This window comes from Manacus candei, unplaced genomic scaffold, assembly GCF_025592945.1.
Source record: "Manacus candei isolate 608988 ecotype Guabito, Panama unplaced genomic scaffold, ASM2559294v1 h1tg000011l, whole genome shotgun sequence".
Classification (NCBI taxonomy): Eukaryota; Metazoa; Chordata; class Aves; order Passeriformes; family Pipridae; genus Manacus; species Manacus candei.
In genome coordinates this window covers 27,081,939-27,101,687 of record NW_026138059.1, presented here as the reverse complement: position 1 = coordinate 27,101,687, position 19,749 = coordinate 27,081,939, and the positions used below count along the sequence as shown (strand labels likewise).

Below are 19,749 nucleotides of genomic sequence, written 5' to 3'. Positions count from 1 at the left end.
ATTCTATGATTCCATGACTTCATCAGAAGGACGTGTAACAAAGGTCAGTCTAGATTTCCAAAATAGGTCTGCTGATATTTACGAACACTCTGCTTTTATAAAACTTGAAGCCCCAGTAATTATGAAAAGGTCTCACATTTTGATACTTTTGAACTGTTCAATGCAGAATAGCTCACACTCATGTACCACAAGATCTCCCATGTGCCTTTCTAATCTGATGGGGCATCCATGTCCATGTCTGTTCACTCTGCATTCTACTTGGCTGTGGAGACCTGGCCACTCTGCCCGCATCTTCATTTTTTCTCAGAAGTTTCTAGAGCCAAGCACAGAGAGGTGGCTTAAACCATATCTTCAGGTGGCCTTGATCCCTGAATGGGCTTCAAGGTTCTCAGCTATTTTTATTCTTGCCAAATGAACTAATAATTAAACAGACTTCGGTGCAAGAGAAGAGGAAAAAGAGGTTTATCTATATACTTGCAGTTTGAATATTAACATGGGAAATGAGTATTTTAGGTTCACATCTCTGCCCTTATAGGTTCCAAACATCTGAAAAGCACTAAATAACAATACACTTTTTTCAGTAGACTTTGGATGATCTGCACAAGCCCGCTTTCCTGACAGACAACAGGGTGGGAGCATATTTGGAGAAGGTGGAGAAATTTCAAAAAACAGAGTTATTCAGAGCACCAAAGGACTTGGCTTCAAAGACACCAAAAGTATCAGGAAGAGTCAGTAGAATTCCACCCAGCCATGTCTTAAAATGTTCCCACTGGCTGCCTTGAAAGCATATTCTAATCCCAAAACATCAGGCATATAGATGGGGGAAAGCACACAGCTAGAATTAATATATGAGATGTTAAAGCATCCCTCAGTTAATCAGCTTGCCCTTGAATGAATATGACATCTAAGTACCTGGCATGGTTGTACCTGATGCACCATCTTGTTTAATGCAAAAGTGTTTCCCAAAGCTCTGTTCTGGCATCTGGACTCTGCTCCTTCCCCCATCTTCCAAGAGGCTATTTGGAAGCGTGGTATAGGAATGCTGGTGGGAGCCCTCTGACTGCAGCACAGGCTGGTTGGCTTTACAGTCCTTGGCACTGTGGGGGTTGTTGTCAGTATCCAGGGTCTCGGTGAGAGACTCACAAGTGGACAAAGTTGATTTTGGTCTTGATGACCTCGAATCTCCAGAAAGCTTGAGCTCCAGATTCTGAATCTTCAACAAGCACCAAGTCTTCAGCTCATCGACCAAGGAAATCTATGAGAAAGAGACTGCAAATTAGACAATCCTATGATGAGATCCCACGGTTCCTGGACTGCTGAAGATGTGTGGCAAGGACAAAGAGAAGCAAGCTGGGTATCTGGGCTTCAACTCCTTGTACAGATGTGCATGCTGTCACTGAGGATATTTAAAGGACTGCAAATCAGACAAGGTGAAAAACTGCACATTATCTAATGAAAGGCACCCTCCTTCCTCCAAGCTACCTCCTCTTAGATATGACTTCAAATGCAACTCTCAGTCCTCTGATCAGGGATGACTTGTTTAATCATACAGTCGATGATACTTTCTAAGTGCAAGGAACATCACACGTGGTCAAAGCTGACATTTTTTTAAGAGTGAAATTTAAATTAGACACTTCTGGGACACAGCTTTATATCATTACCATCCTGTGCTTCTCTGTTCATTCAGTGATTAAGAAGAGTCCCACACTAAATGATAAATCACTAACAGCTTTCAGATTACAAAGGTGCTTAATAAGTGTCAGCTGCAGAGTCATTTAAATAATTTAAAAGAGGAGTAGCTCTTTCACCCTGTTCATATGACATCATGAATTTAGGTCAAGCCTTTCTAGGCACATTTAGTCAATGTGTTTAGTAAAGGCCATTTCTGTTTTTCCAGCAGTTTCAATAAGACCCAACAGAGCAGGAACAGCTGATATCGCTTAATTCAGTGCACCTGATGTATCACTCCAGCATCTCATTTCTTAAATGGAGATTACAAGGAGATGGAGTATAAGCCTAGACTTTCAGCAGCCGATATAATACTTTTGTCTCTTATAATGAAATAAAAACTAAAGCTGCCTTAGTTTGGTAAGTAGTTTTCTTTGGAGAACAGTGTTTTGTGGATGTTAGACCCAAGTATCTTAATCAGTAATTTATGCAAGGATTATCAGAGCTGCCAGTCTTTTAAAGCAGATTTGGAACAGTCTTACAAAAACTCATGACATTTTACTAGCACAAAGTGTATTTCCCAATTCTTGGAAGAATACTAATAATAAGAAAATGAACTGTATTTTAAATTTACCCATGTGAATAGAGAAACACAAATTTCTTAGCAGGTTTTAATGGTGAGTTTTTGTAGAGGCTAGAAGGACAAGAGCTGGATCAGCTGGATCTCTATGGGAGCAGTTATTCTTGTACTGCTGGTTAAACAAGCATACAAAAAGGATTTGCCTAATGGCACTAATACACAGTTTGGAGATGGTGCCCTGTTGCTAACATCAGAGGGAAGAATTGCAGCCTTTTAATACATGGGGGGAAAGAGATCAGAGAGAGAAGGGAGAGATTCACAGGGCCCACAACCAAATGGATGAGAAGTAAAAGGAACGACATAGATCTTAGCCTTTGTTACCATTTGCAGATGTTCCTGCAGATGTCCTTTAATAAAACAAAAGCTAAAAACACAACTGCAAAAAATTTAGCAGTAGGAATTTCTGTAAAGCACTACGTTAGAAAAGCAGTATTTTGTTATGGATCCCACACTTGAGGCACACCAAGTTAAATTACAACAGTGGGACTGGATTTCACATTCCTCATTTCTGATGCAAAAACTTTATAAATTTGGTTTAGAGATTAAGGTGGTGGATAGGAATAACTTGGTCTTTGAAGCTCTTTTCCCTGTTTAAACAGATGAGATAAATCTCCGATATTCTCTCTGCCTACTGGAATGAAATTCTTGAGCTGAGCTAGCAGGGAATGAGCTAACAGGGAGTAGCTGTTTTGAGCCCTACCTGCCGCTTCTCCCCCTCATTCTTTTCCAGCTCAGTGTGCTGCTGCAGGCGGTGAAGGCACTCTGTTCTCTCTGCAGACAGCCGCTCAGCCATAAGCTTGTCTAAAACACGGAGCTGTGGAAAAAAACACAATTCAGCTGAGATGATCACATTAAAAACCAAACAAAACTCCCATCTGTGAACCTTGTAAGTCAAAGTACAGTCTGGCTTTCAGTCTTTGTTTCTAGGAACTCTGCCAACTACAATTAGATATAGCTTGCAAAGGGGTTCAATCACAAAATTATCAATTGAATAACTATTAAATAAAAAATGATTTAAAGGATCTTGAATCTCAGTGCATACGTAAGTCAGCAAGACAAACTTTTACAATTATGAACTGACCAGCTCTAGGGCTGCCTTGTTTCCCCCTTAATGGTTCAAGCCATTAAGATTCCTTGTCTAATGAAGCACTGGAAGCCATTTAACATATTAAATGTGTCTTAAGACCCTAGTTTGCAACATTAGATCCCTGTGGAATGTCACAATTCTCTGGTCTTGAATATTATATTTCACTGTATTTTTTTACAACATAAGAAGCAATAAACGAATCATGACAATAAAAATAGTCATTAAGCTTAGGATACATTTCTAATAGTCATATGGGCAAGCAGAGCTCTGGGTCATATTCTTACTTGATGTTGAGTTTTGCTTTCCATCTGGCCCAGCTTAATATTCATCTTATCTTGTACTGTCCCAAACTCAGCTTTCAGCTCTTCCACTGTTGCCTCCAGCTGATTCTCCAGTTTATTTATCAGGGGCTCACAACGACATCCATTTATCGGTGCCTGAAAGTAGTAACACATTTAGTTGCTACATCCCACCATCCTCTTAGCGCACTTGGGATATTATCTCAGCCTCCCCGAGTCAGTCTTGGGCTTTTCTGTATCATATAATGTATTTCACTGTCCTGAAAAAATCTTACAGTAGCTCAGCAAACAGGCTATTAGTTGAAAAAGCACAGACTAGAATAAAAGATTGATCTGATTTATATGGACACATCCTAACACAAAGCAGTGTTGATTTCACTGGGGCTACAAGGAGCACTGAGCTCAAATCGTGTATGCTGTGGTACTGAGTGCTGTCTGAGGGGATACCATATTACAGGCCTTATCATTATAACCCCTGTCTCAATGCCGTAATTCTGAATTCTGTAATCCTGCTGTAAAAAAAAATCTGATTTTGTGGACGTGTGTAGATTGTGTGCATTTGTTTTTAAACCTAATGACAGCTAATCCTCATTGGCCTCCTCTGCAGCCCAAAGGCAGAAATTGGCTCCTTCAGGGGTATGCCAGTAGTCCAAAATGTCTGTTCTGAATCTGTCTGCAGAGGAGCCTCCCTCTCTCTTTTGGCAGCACTGTTTCACAAACTGGGGGTTATTCCCTTGGCATGGATAGGTGGGTGGTTTGCTGAGCACTAAAGAAAGCTTCAAAGTACACGTACTTAAGAAATTATGTTTGCTATTCAGGGCCTGAGGGCATCAAAGAATACAGACAAGCAAAAAAAAGAAGAGAGGAGTGTCATGTATTTCAGGAAATACTATATGGGAGTCTAGCTCTTTTAAGCTAATCTTTGTGAATAGATGAGATTTGTATAGAAATCCTATCTGCTCTCTGCACCTCTCTTTCTGCTTCCCAAGTCCTTCCTAATGGCCTACCCTCCTACCATCAGATGCTTGGGGCAGGAAGATACTGCTTTTAACATATAAAAGGTCCTCCATCCTTCCTGATGTCTGCTATAGGATAATAAACTATAATAGTGCCCCTGTCTGGAAATTTCTTGAACATTCCACAGAGAGATTGGAAAATACAGCCAAAGTAAAACCTTTGTAGCCTGACTTGAATGATCTTCAGAATCTGCTGACTTTCTTAGCTACAGCAAGGGACCAAAGAGAGCTGGTGGATGGATGTGACAAACTAAGGAAATGAAAGGACAGACCTCCCAGGGGTACAGGAGGGCAATATTAAGAAAACGACAGTGCGGATGTTTACAGTGTCTACAGGGTAATTTACTGACAGTTTTCACGCTTTCTTGTAAATGTCTACTGGTAATTAATTGTGTAATAAAATGATTAAAATAATATCAGTCTCAAAACTGGAATAAATGCATATGAGTTGGTAGCTTCAGGTTTATTTATGAATCAGTTTCTGTACAGGTTCTGCCTCCAGGAAACACAGAATACCCAAAGACATGTTGCAGTACACAGAAAGAACTGAAACAAAATCTATTGAGCTTACTCAAGCTCTTGGTTTAGGGAGTAAGCTTTCAGTGCTCACATGATGCTTTTCCTTGGAAAAGTTCTTTGCATTTCCTGTCAGAAATCTTAATGTTTCAAAGTATATCATAAAAGTTCTTGTGTCATTTCCCATCACTGTTCACACCTTATCTCCAAAAAGGAAATACTTTGTAGATCAAAACTACTTATGTCTTCTTTAACAGGCACAAAACCAGCTTATTGTTTGCCAGACTTCAGGCCAAAACGCAGCTGGAACCCAAACAAGGGAAACGAATCCAGTCATGATTTCATGCCCCTGAGAGTGCAGTTAATTGAGCATATTTTCTATCTGTTACCTAACTGTGCCCCAACTCCATGTGCTGCTCCCAGCATCTCCCTCACCCGCAGTGCCAGCTCACCTGCATCACCTTCCCGTCCTTTCCTCGGTACAGTGTGTAGAGCTGGTAGGCTCGGACCTCATGGGGAGGGGGTGGGGAGGAGCAGTGATGTTTGCTTCTGCGCTTAGGCACGTTTTGCTGGGGCTGAGGGAGTGTCTGCTGATCAGATGGGGAGATGGGGTCCGAGAGTGCTGAAACCTGCATAAAATACAGATGTTTTCCCTATTTATGAGCCCCTTGGTAAACTATTCCAGCTGGAAACAGGACAAATCCACTCTGACAATTACAGCAAAAATTGGTTTTATCTGAAGACTATCTCTGCCCCATGAGCACGGCAGGGCTGCTGCCCTGACTGACCAACACACCAAAGGGACACCCACCTGCTGCTCAACAACTCTCTCTTCCCTCTCTTTGCTGTTTTAAATCTACTGATACCTTTTCCTTTGGCTTTTTCTTTTTGCTCTTCTTCCCTTTGGGATCTGGTGAGGTTGACCGGGGTTCATCCTTCAGATTGTTCTTCCTCTCCCGGGGCTGGTCGCTGCTCGGTGTGTCAGCAGCTGAGATGCTGCCCTGCTTGAAGCAAAGATGGGGAGTTCAGAGCAGTTGCAGAGATGGGGAAAAGGAGCCTCTTTGTCAATTGCCCAGTTTTAAGCTGCTCTGCACATGGGAAGCTCTTTAGCAGCAAAGCATGACAGACTGCCTCAGGCAGCTGCCGTGGCCATGCACAAGTGATGGCTCCAAAAAGACTGAGTCCTCATGGGTTTTTAGTAACTCCCTCCTCACAGCAGATCCAGCTGGTAATGCCAGGCTGTACCTTGCTCTGTGCCACTTCATCCCGTGGCACTGACTGAGCTCGCCTTTCCTCCTTCAGTCTCTCTCTCTTCTTCCTCAGGCTTCTCCCACGGTTAAAACGCAATACCTGAAGGCAGACCACACTGTTACTCAGTGATGTCATGCTCTTTCCTACCACAAAAGACAAGTAATAGATCAGACTTTTTCCACGTCTGTACAAAGGGCAAAGGATAAAAGAGAGTGCACTGCCAGACGGACACTGGTGGGCCAAGCAATGTGGGTGCTTATGCCTGTGAAAACACACCACTGAGCTCAGTCTACTGGGGCACTTTGCTGTCCCCTAAAAGGATAAGCAACTCTTCCTCTGTCCTCCTGTGTCCTTGGGCTGTTTGCCAAGCCAAGCCCAGCCCTTTTCATGCAGAGGTGACAAGGAGGAGGAGGGAAGGGATAGTGCCTGTTCTCATACCCTCCCACCTCCCTTCCGGCCTGAAGAGCTTTGCAGCATTTCACGCACAGCTGTGAAGTATAAACAGGACATTTTGTCCCCATTTCAAAGCATCTTCCGTCTTGGGGATGGGACATGCCTGATGCAGGCAGCAGAGTGACACAACTCAGGAGCTTTTGGGTACAGGGCAACTTTCTAACCCCTAGGCCACTGCAGGGAACAAGTGTCTCTGACTGCTCCATGCTCTGCCAGTCAGGATAGTGGGACCTCTGACAGCACCTTAATGCTGAGGCTTAATCTGCACACCTTGCTGGCCTTGGGGGCTGAAAGGCTCTGCATCAATAGACCTGAGGCCAGCCCACGATGCCAGCAGAAATGTAGGCGCCTTTCACAGCACAAGATAAGGACCAGGGGATGCGGCCTCCCAAGGTTAACTGGCCTCAGCTCCATGTGTATGTGTGTGCTGGGAGGAGATGCATAACATACCTGTGATGCTTTAGTGAGGAGGAGTGCAACCTCGGGGTTATTGTGCTGTCTAGCAACCTCTAGAGGGGTCTGACCTGCCTGAGAGGAAAAAGAAAACAGCATTTCCTTTAAAACACAAGCTACTGGAAATGTGGAATTTCTCCAACCAAGTTCAATACATTGTGCACAAGAGTAAAGCGACTAACTGCTTTAATTTACCCAGATATAATTCAACACATATCAACCAAGTATTTTTTACCAAGCCTATGAAGAATGTTGAAGGGACTCTACATTAATATAAAATACCAAAGAAACTCCACGTCCTGCTTACATTGTTGACAACAGATGCATCAGCCCCTGCCTCCAGCAACAGCTTCACCACCTTCTTGTGATTTAGAGCAGCAGCTACATGGAGCGCCGTATCCCCTGCCTGCAAGGCAGAAAGCAGGAGACAAACTTGTGAGACAAGTCCTTGGGTCTCACTACAGAATTCACACCTTCATAAAAGATGCTCAGAGGTGAAAAGACCTACACTTACTGATGTGACAACTAAGCTTAAATAAGGCCCGGTCAATAAAAATTTAAAAAAAAAAAAGCTGAATTGGGAGGAAGGTGACAGGAGGGGCAAGGAGCTACTTCAGCCTAGGTTTGAGAAATGCAGCTGGGGTGCTGGTGATCTAATTAAACCAAGTGATACATGATGCAGCTTGGAGACAGCCCAACTCTATCTCCAGTAAAGGGATACAATATCTGAGGGCAGAACCAGTTTTCCCACCACAACCTTCTCTTTTTTTTCCTTCTCCTAGTTTTGATTCTTTGGTGCGCAGGTGGCAGTGTATCACATTACTCAGAAATAATCAGATAAGTACCAGCAGCAAGATGGTTGGCATTCTCTTCACAAGATTCCTCAGGAAAAACAGATTTTGGACCAACGCCAGGATGCAATCCAGGTCCAGCACTAACACACTGCCCTGCCCTTGTCCTGGTGCAGTGAGGTGAAGACGGCCATGATCAGATTTAAGCACCAGTAACAGAGCCAGCAGCTGTTCAAGGGAGACCCTACACGTGCATATAATGCCCTCCTGTCCCCCTTGCCTTGCATTTTGTCTTCACAAATTTCAATCTCCGTGGGACTAGGGGTTATCTATTGCTTGTTGCTAACTTAGACAAGGCATATGCCTATATCAAATCATTGTATGTGCAAATACAGAACAACTTCATGTAGTGCTCGTGAATGAAGGGAAGGGATATCTTCTCTGGGCCAGGTTCACAGCAGTTGATCCTAATATTCAGTAACTCATTTTGCAAGTTAAAAAACTGATTTCCAAATAAAATCACATAATAAATTTAACATGCTGAAACCCATTTTGTTTGCTGTATTATCTCATAGCGAAGAAAGAAGATTAAATGTACAGATCAGAAAATATCTTTATGATCTTCAACTACACACGGAAAATTTCCCAGGAACATGGGAAAATGTGGTTAAGCACCACATAATCTGTTTATTTAGCAGATTTAACATATTTTAATGTATTAAATTTATTTGCTTCTACCACCCAATTAGGGTATGCTATAGGTACAGGAATCAATTACTTCTCTATAAAACAACTATGGATGATTAATCCAAGGCTGGACTGATCATTACTTTGAATTTAGAATATACTTTTTCTTCACTTTTATGTCCTTTTAATTCCCCCCACTGCAAAATGCAGCAAAGAAAAGTATTTCAGAGGAATTCACACTTCAGTAGCATCTAAATGTCCGTGAGTTCTGCTTCATGATGTCTCTGTAATGGCCATAAGATCATTAAATCACCTCATAAATAAGCAATGTGTTAAAGAAATGATGCAAATGCGATGGCAAAATAATAAATCATTGATATGCCATTACTTAAAGGCTATTCTTAAAAGCTTAGGCATTTGGTGGTACAGTGGAACACAGAGTGAAGTGGGATTACTTGGGTTGGAATCCCTCTTTCCAACAACTGGCCGTATGCAAAGGGCACAGAGTCACAATGAGGTTCATGCACTGACCTGGTTCTTTTCATGGACAGAACAGAAAGCACTGAGCAGCACCCTAATGATGGGCAAGTGATTATAACGAGCAGCCACATGCAGACAGGTATCTCCTGCCTGCAAACAGAAACAAAGCTCTGAGCATGTAACCACAGTGAGAAAGCCTGCATTTGTCATGGTGTTTGGGGATGAAATAATCCTATTAAACCAGAAAGAGCCATAAATACCACACACCTCCACTGAATAGCTATGCTGTCTTCTCTCTGGTACAAAATGTGCTATCACAGGTGGGAAAGTTTAACAAGAGGTGGGGTCAGGCAAGGTGGGGGCATGAATTCATTAACCACTGATGGGAAATACCAGAATTATAAAATGCTGGTTTACTGCACTACAAAACCTGAGTTACGTTTTCCCATTAAATCTCTCTTTCTGAACCACAAAACCAATGTGATATGGAATCTCAATCAGGGGGTTGTACATAATGTAGAAAACATGAGGAATGGGGGGCCAGGACAGCAGTCCCATGAGGAGTGGCACTTGTGCAGCTGAGACTGGGAGCTGGGAGCAGAGCCACACACAGTTTCCACTTCTGTGTGTCTCTGCCCACTTTGTTATCAAGCAGAGACAAAAACATCTGGCTTCCTTTGTAGATTGGTTTTTTTCCTTTGTCATGCCAGAATCATTATAAAGTAGGAGGAAAGCTGTCTGCTACTGAGGCCACCTTGAATCTACCTCCTTTGACAGACTGACACACAGTATATATGATCTGCAGGTCTGAAGACTTTCACCACTCTGGCATAAAACCCCTTTAGGTTTTTCATCTTTTTGAGAGAGGAGCCCTTTTGCAGAATTGCGCAACAGTGTATGGGTCAGGCCATCAGGACCCCAAAAGGCAGGAAAGACCAGCTGCCTCAGTCTGTGCAACAGCTAAAACCCTTTTGGCTCCTTCCATCCCTGCTCAAGAGATGGATAGAAGTAGTGCATCACTCAGTCCTACCAAAAGCATTCCTGTACATGATGTATACAATGGTTGACTAGTGGGTTTTTTCAATATCATTTATAATAAAAATCACAGCTTAAAGCCTGAGTATTTCTACAAGTTAAAGCAATACAGCTAAAACAAAATCACACAAAAATGAAAATGCTGTTTTCAAAACTCACATTATTTTTGAGGTCTGCTCGAGATCCTCCAAGTAACAAAACACGGGTGCTCTGGGAATGGCTATTCTGGCAAGCCAGGTGAAGAGGTGTATTACCTGCCTTAGAGAAATGCAAGAAAATATAAAAGCCATTTAGAAATTGGACATAAGCATTAAAAATAAAACCTCACAGGTCTTCCCACATGAAGATCTACCCAGCAGTGGGAAACTATCACTGTTAGTTTCCCAAACACATGAGCTGAATGAACCTGGAGCCTGAAATCCCCTCTTCATCCTGGCAACAGCTTACCTGGGATATAGTAAAGGCAGAAATTGGACAGTCTAATGATATCTGCATTGGTCAAGTCTGTTTGCAGGAAGCAAAGACTCTGGAAACTGTCTCATTTATTAATATCAAGTATTTCATTTAAAGAACTATAATTCTTGTGTTTGGGGTTTCCCCCATGCACACACACAAAGAAACACACTGCCATGGCGTGGCATCTCTGATCTTGAGTGAGCCCAGCTGCAACTGCTGCAGGGGATTGGGCAGAACAAGGGTCACGACGACTCCTCTCTCCTTATGATTGTAACACAAACCTAAGTCTGGCTGGAGTTGTGGGTGGTCTCATAGGGCATAGGTCTCATAGGGTCTCATCCTGCCCTATAAGAAGAAGCCTCAGAAAGCACAAAAATCTCCAACAAAGATGAGAAAGGGGAAAAAAAGCCACCCAAACTCCAGAGAATCACATGCTATTGTTCTTGAAAGAAGCCAACATGTAGTTTTTATGGACAGAAATCAAAGAAGCATTTGCTTGTCTTTTGTCTTTCTAACACTATGAAAGATTTTATTGGTCTGACAAGTTTTTCTGACAGCATTTGGCTTTTGTTGGCCTGAAAATGTCTGTAGTTTTTTGGCTCTTGAGAGCTAGAAATTAAATCACCTCAGGTAAAAAGGTTTCCCAGGCTTATGAGGCTGCCCATTCACCTTGATTATGTCCTTTAATTTGTCCTCCATGCTTTCAAAACACAGATCAAAGCTGCAGGGTTTGAATTACAAAAGGCCAACTCTTGATGTGGTCTTAGGTCTTCACTCCCGTGTTTCAGACTATTTCAGACCTGAATGTAGTCTCCAAGCTGCAGCAAACATGAACATTTTCATTCTCAGCTAAATTGTATTTAAGTGTGAATTTCTTCCCTCCTGGGTTTATATGTGAACATCTCCAATGCCTTTACCATTGGCTGTTTGGCAGGGAGACCCCAGTGGGAAGGCCAGAGGTCCTGTGCAGCATGTGATGAGTGAGGACCTCAGTGCTGGGAGAAGTCATGGTGCTGGTGCTAAGGGTCAGGGATCACAGAGCAGCTCATCTGGCTTGTCTCCCATGGAGCAACAAATCTCTCACCAGCTTCTGGAGAGGGAGAGGGGGTCCGAGTTGTACCAATCTGGGAATCTCCACTGAAATGTAAAGAGTGACAGAGGATCTAAAAAGAAGGCTATAACTTATCTCACTGGATGATCTATCACAGCAGAAGAGTTTTTATTAAGCCAACTTGACTGAAAACAAACTGCATGTCTAGGGTCATTGCTGCACAGAAGGAATACAGCTACCCAGGTGATATTAACCATGAGTTATGGAAAATACGGAGTCAAATCCCTCCTGTCTTCTGCCGCTTCACAGGATTTGACAAATCTAGCAGCCCGTATCTGTCCCATCCAGCCAAGATCACACAATTCCCAGATGTAAGACAGCAGCCCATGGGATACTCTGGCACATGGCATCAGCCCTGGCTGCCAGAAAAGCTGTCAGAATGCTTATGCCTTGTCATCAGTAACACAAAAAGCTGAGAGACCAGAGGAACCATTTGGGGATTAAGTAGACTTAAGCTCTTCATTTTTCTTGAAGTTAAAAGGGGTAAAAACACGTGGAAGCATGCATAATTCCCACATTTTTCAGCAGCTCCTGAGAACAGATCTTGTCCATTAAAAACCACCCAAAGAGTGAAATGCTAAGGGAGAGGATTGTGAGGGTAAGACATCAAAGGCCAGCACAGGAGCTGTTCACACAATATTAAAGTTTGCCAGTCATATTTCAGCCATCAACCCTGCTGAGCTATTCTGTGCACATACTTTCCCAGAGAGGTTGTCTCCAGCTGATATAGGCTGGCTTGTAAGCTAAATCTTCTAATTCCCTGAGGCATCCAAGCATGCAGGATAACCAGACTTGCATCTTAAGCCCACACCTTTGTACAGAAGTGTATGTACATACATAGACAAGTGTATCCAGGGGTAGAAGCATAATGGTTCACAAGATTTTATAGTCTTTATAGTCAAGCATGGGAAGTTTTCTGAAGTACCTTTGATACAAATCTAGGTGGATATTACAGCAAAAATAAAAAGAAAATAAAAAATAGTAGTTGAAATAATATAAAAGAAGGAATACACATAAAATAATATCAAAGATTATGTAATTACAGACCAAAGTAACAATTGTACACCATAATTGTGCAAACACATGGTTATATACGGCATATAAGTGCATATACAGAAACACTATGCCCAGACAATGTGCCTTTTTACTCTAAATCTTAGACTTTGGACAGCTGTCTTGGCTCTTCCCCAGTCCCCTTCAGTTGTTGTTTTAGAGACACATTTACCAAAAAAAACTCAGAGATCCCACAAAGCCATCCCAAAGTCCTCTTACCTCTAAGGAAGGGCACAGTGCCAACTGTGTGATCTGACCGACCCATCTGCAGAGGGATCCAAACTCTGACTCCTCTCACACCAGAAACTGCTACCACTATTTCCTAGACTATTCCATTAGCTTTTGAATTGGTGAATTGAAGTGTCCCACAGTTATAACAACCAGAGTGGAACTAAAACCCCATGCTTTGTTATTCCTTCCTCTAAACGGCTCACAAGGTATTATAAATAACTAAAGAAACATAATCCAGGTTCATTACAAGATTTTGGGAAGAGACTATGCTAATATATTAGGAAGAACTTAGTAACAAAAAGATAGACTTCCTCCCCCACCCCCACCCCATGGCTTACATTCCTTTGGCTGTTGAATTCCTGGAAAAAAACCACATTTTCAATACCATTTTCCTATTAGTACAATTCATTTCCATTTTAAATCATACCAATCACAATGAATCTCCTTGGTATAAATTAGAGCACCATGGAGATTTCCACAGGAATGGCAGTGTTCCTCAGCTGTAATTAATGTATCATTCAATGTGCTATTGAGTTTATCCGGCATCAGCTGTCAAAATATGAATTTCCTAATGCCTGTGGATGAACCATCCAGGCGTGACAAATGCAAAAAAAAAGAAAAAAAAAAATATCAAAAAATCCCACTAGGAGCTGGTCCCCCCACCTGCTGAGAAATGCCATGACCAGAAATATCCAATTCTGAGAATCGGCCACCTTATACCAGAACTGAAAGCTCCTCCTGCATGGGTCTCACCTTGTTCTTGGCAAGAACGTTGGCTCCTGCTTTAACAAGCACTTTGGCAGACTGACTGAATCCATGCCAACAAGCTTCATGAAGAGCAGTGTTCCCATCCTGAGGAGCACACACACAAAGAGGAGAAGGTTATGTGCTGCATAACCTGCTCTCTTAAAAAATATTTTCCTTTCCTACTAGTTTATTTTCTATTTTATTTTTAGCAGATGGCAAAAATAGGGTTATTTCTTTTGTCTGGAACTTGAAATTAGTTATATTTGCTCTCAAACTAAACTTAAAGCCTGGGATTCTCAAGTTGCTGAGATAATCATGGGAAACTGCAGTGTTTTGAGCAGGATGTAGTATGGTTGGACATTACTTTATTTCTTCCCTTAATGAGCTGAGAACAGACTCTTAAACCAAAAACTATCAGCCTAATACAAAAGCATAACTATATCAGCAACTTATATTAAAGAAATGGTACAACTTTTTTATTTTCAATGTAACTGTTGCAATTACTTTCAAAGCATCAGAAGTATAAACTATAAACTATAACTTTCTCTCTGAGACCTTAATATTACTGACTGGCAAGGGTGCCATCCCACAGGGCTTTGCTTTTGCCTGTTACCTTGTCTTGTCTGTCCAAAGCACACCCCTCTTGAATCAGAGTTGCTATGATATCGGTGTTCCCTACCACAGCAGCTCGGTGCAATGCCGTCTGATCACCCTGCAAAAAGAAGCAAATTTGTAATTGGTACCGTTCCCATCTCGTTTTGACTCACTGCAAATGCAGGCAACACACACAGGGGCTGCATCTTCAACACACATACTGTTTAAATCCAAGCTGCCTTGAAAACAGTCCCTGTAAACAACTACCAATAAAGTTTCCAAGATCAATGAAGTAATTGAAAGTATCAAACAAACTGTTCACAGAATTTTGCAAGTCATCACAATCCCATACACAGCGCTGAAACATTCTAAAACTGGTGGTATTAGAAGGCAGTGAATCAAACACGTTTGGCACGACATGTGGTGGGGGAAAAAGGTTTTCCCCCTGGAGTTAAAAAAATGGTAACCCCCAAGGGGGTGGTGTCCCTTGGGGTTAATCCAATCAGCACTCATGCAAAATTTAAACATATCACAACCAGGTCGGAAAAGAAGGATGACGAGGTAGTAGTTGGAGAGGAGAAGTGGCCATATTCCGAGACCACGAGGAGAGGGGTCCGGAGCCCCGTTGGGGACTAGGCCCCCCCCAGCTCTGGCTGGGGGGCTGCAGGAACTTAGAACAGTGTTAGACTGGGCCAGGTAGCTAAGAGCTGGGGGAAGTCTCTCCACTGTGAGCAGCAGCAGGAACGGTGGCAGAGACAGCAGTGAACGGAGAGACTATGGCTGAAAGCCAAGAGATAAGATGCAGCAAAAACGGGCTGCAGCCAAGCAGGAAGACACAGAGATCTCTAATGGAGAGAGAGAGAGAGAGGACTAAGCTCTACAGAGAGAGAGTTTGGGGTAAGAACTGAATTGAATTCCCCAAAACCCCTCTGAGACCTCTAGAGAGGAGGGGTGGTGGACTCCTACTTGAAGGGAGTCTTAGAATGCAGCAGTACTGGAGAGAGGAGCTAAAAAGCTCAAAGACGTCCCAGAGCTGGACCGGGACGGCCAAACGGAATGCGGAGGGGATGACCTTGCCCCATCTCGCTGCTGCCAAGCTGGCAGTTTTGAGACAGAGCACAGGAGCTCTGGTAGAACTCTTGAGGCAAAGACTTTCAACTGAAAGCTGCCCGAGACGTTCTGACTCAGGGGTGAATCCCCTGAGGAAGGGACTTTCACGAAGATGCCCCTGCAGTTCGTGATATGCCCGTGGTGAAGCGAGTTTTGTCCCTGCTGGCAGTCCGTGGGTGAGACCTTCGCTTGGAGTCGAAAGGCTGAGAGGGGTGAGAGGACTCCCTTGTGTGTATTGGAAAGAGATCCAGCTACAACAATCCAGTTACAGCTGCAGCATGAAAGAAGAGAGACATTGCTGCCCTGAGAGTGGAAAGGATCTTTCCTTTTCCCTTCTGGACTTTTATTGGAGGGAGAAGAGATTGATCCATTGTAAATACTGATTTATCATAGGAGAGATAGTTAAGATTATGTATATACTGTATTATAATATTTATTTGTGTAGTCATTGTAATATAATTCCCTTCCCCCCATATTGAGTCTTGTGTCGTGTCTGGAAAACCCATCTCACACTGGGTGAGATGTGGGGGGGGGGCTTGGATTCGGGAATTGGATTTTAGGGGTCTCAAACTACTACACTAATAATCAACAGTATCTGTAGGGAACTACAGGGAATTACAGGCTGTCGCAATTCATCATAATGATCCTCCAGTACTTACACTAACTGGATGAGGCTCTCCTGTTTTGACTCTCATTGCTCCATCAGCCCTGCTTAGGATAAGGAGCACAAGATGAGATCAGTCTCTTCAGTACCTCTGATGAATTTACCAATTAGTGCTACAAGTGGAGGCAACTTTATGATGAGGACCACAACGGCAAGACTTGATTCACTCAAGCAGTTGAGCAATCTTGAGGTCCAAACAACCTTCATTTCTCATTGACCTGCCATGTATGAGCAACAGGCAAGTTTCTTACATCAGTTTATTTCCTTTATGGCCAAGGTTCCAAAAGAAATGATGCTGATGTGGTCATCTTGTCTGACTGCACATCTATCTCCCCTCTAACAACTGCTGAACTCATTTGCTGAATTAGAGAACCCAAGATTAATTTTCTACAAGCCTTCCAGAAACTGAAGATTAGGGAGATGCAAACCACTGGCCCTGCCCAATGAGGGTTATCTATATATTTTTATGTGCGTGTTGGTGAGACCCTGATAAACGAGGGGAAAGAGAAGGATTTATGCAGCAGTGTGTAGGGATGTAAGACACCGACTGATGGGAAAATGAGCTGCAGTAGCTCCACTACTGCCACAACAACTGGTCTTGGCTTTTCTTTGAAATCACTTTGAACCCACAATGCTGAAGCACAGCCTGAGTCCACAAGCAAAGACAGGCTTCAAAGCTACACACAGCCTTTTTCGGGATGAATAAACAGAGAGGGAATCCAATCCACTTCTACCTATCTAGATAATGGTCACCACAAACACACGCAAGGCAGAGATACGCCATGTATCCTGGGGGAAAAAGGCCCGCAGGAAGCTAGTCCTAAACAGAACAAAATTTCTCTGCTACAAATCTGTATCAGATAATTATTATATTATCTGCATATTATATTAAATACTAAAACTAGAGGAATTTCTGTGTTTTCTGTTCTGCAGTCTACAAGTCTTTAGAAAACTGGCTAATTTGAATAATTTGTTCTCAAAGGTAATTAGCAGTTGACTTAAAACTTGCTCTTCGTGGGGTTCTTTTGTGCTAATGATACCAAACTAGTTATTAATCTGTATAGAAAAAATGAATATTACCAACTACAACCTTTCAATAATCCCTAAATCATTAAATTGGCTTATAGTCATGAAGTTGATTTTAAAAAATTGTGTTGAAGGTCCTTTTTTAAAAATTGCTGTTTTTTCTCTAGAGGCTACATACTTTTACTTTCATTCTTGTGATTGGAAATGTATTTTAAGAGATTTTGAACAAAGACAGTAATGCTTCCAAGAAGTGGGACTTTCAGAAAAGCACAAAGTGTTGGAAAACTGACAGCACTGCAAGTGCTCTGAATTTTTGTATTTGTTCCAAATTCAAAGACAATCAAAATGTTATGGAAAATGTCCAAATTATACCATCTCACAAGTGCAAGTGTCAAATAGTTACCAGTAACTATGACTATATGGAAATTTGCTCAACAACAAGCTTTCTTGAAAATGCATGGCACTGATGACTGGCGCAGTTACTGCTACTGCAGCAATGGGTAACGTGGACAGTGCAAAAGTCATTTTATCTGACTGTCACAAAGTGGAAAGTAATCCACCAACCTATCCCTGCCAACTGCTATTGCTGCACCAGCAAAACTACAGAAGATATTATAAAACAGACTAAAACAAGATGGCAACTGCCATTGCAGTGAATGGAGTTTGAACAATGAATGGTTGGTTGCTACTTCTTTACAGTGTAAGAAATTACTGTGGAGAAGATTAAACTGGAGACAGGAATGGCTTGTACTGGATTTGGTTTGTAATTAAGGATCTTCTCACTGGGCCAGTTTAAAACAAGGCTGTTCCTGTCATTAGCCCAATCTTGTCACAGTAATTGCAATGAGGTCAAAGGCCATTCAGTTTTTTAGAGTGTGTTGATATTACAGCTACTTTTAATGCCATCTCATTTCATTCATGGCTAGGCTTCCTGAACGAAGATTTGGGAAGGGCTCTACCCACGTTTGTTACAAGTGCGTTGGTGGCTAAAAAGGCCAATACGAGACAGGCATGTCCGGTTGCAAAAGGCACAGCAGAAAGATTCCTTAGATGGTGTATTCTGCAAGGCACGATTCTTTCTGCGTTGTCTTTTCTCCTCAAGAGTGATCCTGCGTGCTTTCTCAAAGGCATCAGCAGCGTTATAGATGGTGTGTCTCCAGACCTCCCGACTGGAGGCCAGAGTAGACCAGTTATGTTGATCAATATGGCCAAGGCTGAGATGTTGTTTCAGGGAGTCCTTGTACCTTTTCTTCGGGGCTCCTCTCTTGCGGCAGCCAGTGGCAAGTTTACCATAAAGCAAGATCTTAGGGAGGTGGTGGTCCTTCATCCTTGAGATATGCCCTGCCCAACACAGCTGTGTTCTCAGCAACATATGGCCTCAATACTTGTGACTGCTGCTTGTTCTAGAACAGACGTATTAGTCACATAATCTGACCAGTGGATGTTTAGGATTGTACACAGGCAGCGTTGATGGAAGCATTCTAGGAGTCGCAGGTGGTGGCTGTAGATGACCGGTGCTTCTCACCTAAAAAATCACTGCTCAGGCTCAAAGGCTCTACTCACATTTGCAAAGCCCTGTATCAACATCTTCTACAAATGGCATCTCATTTAATTTCAAAACAAACACATTTGTTTATTTGGAAAGCAGGAAGCATGCCTCACTGCTGCAAGAGCATGTCTCCCTTGGGCAGCCCAAACCCATGTGCTGGAGTAGGACTGAGACAGCTTCAGCCATGCCTGAGCTTTGTCCCATATTCTATTCTGGTCCCTGAAGTGGAAGCCCAGGTAAGCGAAAGGATGCAAGTCCCGCAAATGGCAGGTTCAGGTGCCTCCTGTCCAAGGTGTGGGCTTTGGTGCCAACATCTTCCCTACACAGCATGGGAAGAGCCAAGCATCTAAGAGTAAGGTCCAACCCACACCCTGACTGGGAAAAATAAACACCTCATCCCTGTAACAGGGACTGTCAAAGGATATCTCAAACCCTGTTTCATCGACTGAGGTACCTCCCAGCGATGAGATGGCACATATCAGTGTCCTGGTGTAGGTCCATCCCTACCATCCCCTGGCCCCTCAGCCAGCAGGACAGAGCAGGACTCGGTCAACTGTTCCCTTGGACCTCAGCACAAATATTAACCTTAAACTGCTTAAGGTGCTGTGAAAGCTGAATGACCAGATTGCAATGCCCTCTGTGTGAGAGTCACTGAGCGCCCCAGCCATGGATGGCGTAGCCCACCTATAAATAACACTGCCTGTCCTGCTGCACTCTAACCTGTCTTGCCTTCCCATCAGCAGTGGAGCAAATCCCTACCTTGCCTTTTATGGAGTCAGAGAAAACAGATACTTTTTTTTCACAGCATGAATTTTCAGACAGTGTAATCACT

General features: G+C 42.8%; 1 protein-coding gene across 10 annotated transcripts in view; it reads right to left on the bottom strand.

Annotated features, from left to right (window-relative positions):
- ANKRD6 (ankyrin repeat domain 6) overlaps positions 1 to 19,749 on the bottom strand; it is a 91,398-nt gene that overhangs the window by 2,681 nt on the left and 68,968 nt on the right. For 7 of the 10 annotated variants that reach the window (XM_051777787.1, XM_051777784.1, XM_051777785.1 and 4 more), the window contains 12 exons: positions 14,588 to 14,686; positions 13,981 to 14,079; positions 10,536 to 10,634; positions 9,393 to 9,491; positions 7,691 to 7,789; positions 7,381 to 7,458; positions 6,472 to 6,576; positions 6,093 to 6,227; positions 5,679 to 5,855; positions 3,680 to 3,832; positions 3,009 to 3,122; positions 913 to 1,255 (listed from right to left, as the gene is read on the bottom strand). In XM_051777787.1, the coding sequence (XP_051633747.1) occupies positions 913 to 1,255; positions 3,009 to 3,122; positions 3,680 to 3,832; positions 5,679 to 5,855; positions 6,093 to 6,227; positions 6,472 to 6,576; positions 7,381 to 7,458; positions 7,691 to 7,789; positions 9,393 to 9,491; positions 10,536 to 10,634; positions 13,981 to 14,079; positions 14,588 to 14,686 (1,600 nt within the window). Of the gene's footprint in view, positions 1 to 912; positions 1,256 to 3,008; positions 3,123 to 3,679; positions 3,833 to 5,678; positions 5,856 to 6,092; positions 6,228 to 6,471; positions 6,577 to 7,380; positions 7,459 to 7,690; positions 7,790 to 9,392; positions 9,492 to 10,535; positions 10,635 to 11,749; positions 12,731 to 13,980; positions 14,080 to 14,587; positions 14,687 to 19,749 lie in introns of those variants that run through there. The other 3 variants (XM_051777783.1, XM_051777790.1, XM_051777791.1) reach the window with 3 other exon arrangements.